Consider the following 4,519-nt stretch of genomic DNA (forward strand, 5'->3'; position numbering starts at 1 on the left):
ACTCAAACACAGCCAGCAGCTCATCTTCCCTCTGCCCTCACCCACCTCTGCTTGGCGAGCTGATGGATCCCCCCCAGCCCTCTCCTGGACACAGTTCTCACCTCACCCTGAGGATGGAGACATTGTCCCACACCACCCCTGCACTGCCCAAGGACAGGGGTCCCTGTGCTGGCATGGTTGGGGGTGCAGCATCCCCCATCTGCTCGATGCCATCCCAGAGGAGGCACTGACCCTGCTCCCCTCCTTGCCCTCCCTGGACCTGTTTTCCTATCACACGTGGCTGCACCCACAAATCTCAACCTGAGATGCTGCAGGGCACAGAATCACAATCTGCTCTAGGGGAAGGTGTCCCTCACAGGGAAGAGCTTCTGTCTTATGTCTAACCTGAACCTCCCACATTTGTATCCTTGGAGGTAACCCCCACACAGCACCCCTCCAGCCTCTCGTCCGCTGCAGCCTCTGGGGTGTCTCAGTGGAGCTGGACACAGCACATGGGATAAAGGGCTTTATTGAGGCTTCCCCAGCTGCCTGGGGTTGCCCCCCGCCAGCCCTGGTTGTCCAGCCCCACGCCATGGCCACGGGAAAGCTTTTCTCTCCTCCACAAGCTCCTTGCTGGGTCTGCAGTGCTGAGCCATGCCCAAGCTGGCTGCGAGCGGCACTGAGCCATTGATGCCCTGCTCCCCTTCCCCTGACAGCACAACCTCCCCCGTGGGGCCGTGGTTGTGTTCCTCCACCCCACTGGCCCTTGGTGACCTCTGCCTGGGCTGCAGAGCCAGAGCCTCGCATGCACCCAGATGGCCAGGGTGAGCCATGGACAGCAGCAGCAGCACAGGGTGGTGGTGCTCTGTGCTCTCAGCACTCCATACTTGGGCTATGGATATGTGTTCCAGCTTCCAGCCATGGGCAAACCTCTTTGAGCCACAAACCCCGCAGCCCAGGCAGCACTGGAAGGTTTCTGTCCTAATTTCTGTGCTTCCTTCCTGGATTTCCTACCTGAGCCAGGTTTTTGCCCATGGGGCTGTGGCCAGTGGTTCCCTGGGACTCAGCTGCTGAACTGGGATACAAATGAACCAAGCCTTCCCATATGTCCCTAAAAGTGCACCCAGCTGGAAGTTGTGTTGGTTGGAGGGAGCAGAGCTTTCAAAAGGCTCCAGGTGTAGATGCAACTGGGTGTAAGTCCATCTGTAACAGAGGAACACATGAGACACGTGAGTTTGATCTCTGCTCTCAGCAAGTGCATGGTGGAAGCAAATCCTGCCCTTGGCTCTCTGCTTGGTTGCTTGCTGAGTCTGTAGTGAGGACCATCACTTTAACAGGTATGTTATCTGGGTGCATTTGAATGAAAAAGGGAATGTTCTGATGCATTTCAACCCAAACCAAAGCCCATCCCCAGGCCTGTGATGCTGCAGGACACTGCAAAGCCATGGGGTGGGAAGGAGCTCTGCTAGGTGACGCTGAAGGGGATGCGGGAGCCATCATCTTCCCGCTGCTCTCCCAGCAGCCCTGCTTTCCCCCAGGGCCGGGCTGGGCCCGTGCAGCGCAGGGAGGAGCGGCCGCCGCGGGTCACCTGGCTGAGCTCTGCCTCCAGTGTGCTGACCGTGTTCATCACCTGGGCCCTGTGCCCCTCGTGGGCCGGCTCCTGGTGCAGGAGGCAGGTGAGGATCTTCTTGAAGCCCTTGCGGAAGCGCTTGGAGACCAGGGCGTAGACGATGGGATTCACGCAGGAGTTGGCGTAAGAGATGAGATGCGAGAGGACGCGGAGCACGTACGTGGCGTGATTGAGGGGGAAGTACCCGAACCAGACGCAGAGGATGAGCAGGTGATGGGGCAGCCAACAGAGGCAGAACAGGACAGCTACAATGATGATCATCCTGGTGACCTTCCGCTTGGCCTTCTTGGCCTCTGACATGTCTTGGAGAGGGTCCACGGACCTCCACAGGTAGTGAATAGTCCGCACGTAGGTGAGGCTCAGGATCAGCACTGGGATGATGTAGCTGAAGATGAAGGTGCAGATGTCCATGACCTTGCGCTGGGAGATCTCCCAGATGGGGTGGCAGACGGTGAGGTTGGCCAGCTGGAACTCCTCATAGTAGCTGAGGTAAGGGCCCGAGAAGATGAAGGAAAACCCCCAGATGAAGCAGATGGCAGTGAGGGCATTCCGGGGTGTCCTCAGCTCCCGTGAGTGCAGGGGGTAGCGGATGGCCAGGTACCTGCAGGGGAAAGGGACACGACTGCACTCCAGGGGAGGGCACGGGGAGCTGCTCCAGGAGCGGGTTGGAGAAAGGGCACATGTGATGGGTTTGAGCTTTCCAGGGCCATCAGTCACACAACTCATCCCTCAGGGTAGCTGTGCAGTGCAGTGGGGTGAGGAAGAACCTCTCCCCCAGCCCTGTCTTGTCACCCTCTCTGCTCCCTTGTGGAGGGGATGCGGATGGTTCCCTTCCATCCCTCTCCCAACTCCAGCAGATCCTCGCTCCATCATCAGCCTGCCTGGCACAAGCGATAGCAGCAGTGAGGATATGAAGGCAGTAGCAAGCCCCCATGATCCCCAGGCATGGTGTTCCTCACGCTGGCACATGCTGAAGCCCATCGCCCATCTTCAGTCCTGCAATTAGCTGGTTCCTTACACCCATGTCAGGGGGCTCATGCGAGCCCCCGTTGCTTGACACCTCTGTTCCCCTCTGTGGGCTGTAGGAGATCAGCCCCTGGCTGTGTTTTGGGGGTGCTGTCCTGGGAGCCAGCATGGGGCCGTGGACACATCCAGCTCTGCTCTGGGGCTGCCATGGCCCTTCCCAGGGGATTTTCAGGGGGACCTTCCAAGTGCCATCGTGCAGGTTTCGGGCACTGATGGAGCAGCACCAGGAGCTCCCTGCCTCTCTCTTGCTGGGGATTAGTAACTCACCAGCTCTTACAGAGGAGAGCTGGAGTGAGGTGAGGCACAGGCAGAAGCCCCAGGCAGAGCTTCCTGGCTAAAACCCACCCTGAGCCAGGCTGGGGCAGTCCCTGGGACAAGGGACAGCACCAGGACAGAAAGGGGCTTTTCCCCACTCTCCCCTTTTACTAGCAAAAGCAGAGCCCCAGCTCCAACATCCCAATGTCTGCTTGAGGTTTGCCTGCTTTGCCGCGGGCTGTTGGGAGGGTTGAGGATCTCTCCATGCATCCTGGGGCTGTGCAGGGACAGAGCCTGGTTTCTCTCTGGTTTTCCATCCCCCCTTCAGCTGCCAGAGCCTGTGGATAAACCACAGTCCTACAGCTTCAGGGTCTGAAAGCTTCCTCCAGCTGGGGACAGGGCTCCCAGGGCAACCGCTCTGCTGGACCCCCTCCTCAGTGCTTGCATTTCCTTGCCCTCATGAACTGGGAAACACTGAGGGATTCCACTGGGAGGTCACAGCTTGGCTCCAGGGGGCTCTCTCCCCTCTTCTGCCTGGGGGGATCCAGAGAAGGGGGAGATTTAGGCTACAGGGAGAACCCCCCCAGCCCCTTTCCTACCTGTCAAGGGAGACGGTGGCCAGGGTGAAGCTGCTGGCATACATGGTGAGGAAGATGAAGAAGTGGACGGCCTTGCACATGAAGGGCCCAAACACCCACCCTTCCAGGGTGTAGATGGTGGCTTGGAAGGGGACGCAGAAGAGGATGAAGCAGAGGTCGGCCACCCCCAGGTTGAGGATGAAGAGGTTGGTGGTGTTCTTCACCTGCCCGCTGCGCAGCAGCACGGCCAGGACCAGGCAGTTGCCCACGGTGCCGATGAGGAAGATGAGGAGGTAGGCGAGCGGGATGAGCACTGCCTCGGGCTGCCAGCCCGCGGCCGAGCTGTTCATGGCCGGAGAGCACGGGGCGTGAGCCGGGATGCACGGGAGAGTGGGGACTGCACCGGGAGGCACAGGAGAAGGAGGTGCACGGGGAGAGAGCAGGGGTGGATGCGGAGGAAAAGGGGTGCACGGAGAAGTCAGCGGGGGTGCATGGAAAGAGAGGAGTGCGCGGGGAGAGAGCAGGGATGCACGGGAGAAGGGGTGCACAGAGCGGTCAGAGGGGAGCGCACCAGGGATGCACGGGAAACGGGGCGCAGGGGCAGCACATTGGGGAGTGCAGCCGGGATGCGGAGGTAAAGGAGGTGCGGGGGGGGGGGTGCAGCGCACAGGGATACACGGAAAGGGGGTGCAGGGGGACCCGGTGCCCTTCCCTTCCTCCCGGGGGCCGCTCGGCTCGGGGCTGTCCCTCCCGCCGCGGGGGGCGGCTCCGGGGCGGCCGCTCCCTCCCGGCTCCGCTTCCCGCTGGGATAAACCCCGGCCCCGAGCGACGGCTGCAGGAGCCACCGCGCAGAGCGGGCAGGGGGCCTCGGCCCAGGGCCGGTTTGCTCCGCTGGTGGGGGGTGTAAAATGTCTTCCGGTACCGCGACCCCCGGGATGGGGCTGGGCAGCCCGCAGGGACCCGGGCACCCGAAACGGGGAGTCGGGTGCTCTTCCTTATCTCCCCCTTTAGCAGGCACTGGGAGAGGGCCGGTCCCACCCCGGGGGTTGCA

The 4,519-nt window shown here is 61.2% G+C and overlaps 1 protein-coding gene across 1 annotated transcript; it reads right to left on the minus strand.

The window, feature by feature from the left end:
* Window positions 1–970: 970 nt before the first annotated feature.
* On the minus strand, window positions 971–3,910 carry GALR2 (galanin receptor 2). Its single transcript, XM_062632221.1, has 2 exons — window positions 3,490–3,910; window positions 971–2,210 (listed from the first exon to the last, which is right to left on the minus strand). The coding sequence occupies exons 1-2, from the start codon at window positions 3,816–3,818 to the stop codon at window positions 1,445–1,447; spliced, it is 1,095 nt and encodes a 364-aa protein (XP_062488205.1). The 5' UTR covers window positions 3,819–3,910; the 3' UTR covers window positions 971–1,444.
* Window positions 3,911–4,519: the final 609 nt, after the last annotated feature.

This window comes from Pezoporus occidentalis, unplaced genomic scaffold, assembly GCF_034315485.1.
Source record: "Pezoporus occidentalis ecotype Australia unplaced genomic scaffold, CSIRO_AGI_Poc_V1 ctg387, whole genome shotgun sequence".
NCBI lineage: Eukaryota > Metazoa > Chordata > Aves > Psittaciformes > Psittacidae > Pezoporus > Pezoporus occidentalis.

Coding starts and splice junctions, on each gene's coding strand:
- GALR2 (XM_062632221.1), bottom strand. CDS start 3,818: ATGAACAGCTCGGCCGCGGGCTGGCAGCCCGAGGCAGTGCTCATCCCG. Junction 2,211..3,489: donor GCCACCGTCTCCCTTGACAG/GTAGGAAAGGGG, acceptor TTTCCCCTGCAG/GTACCTGGCCATCCGCTACC.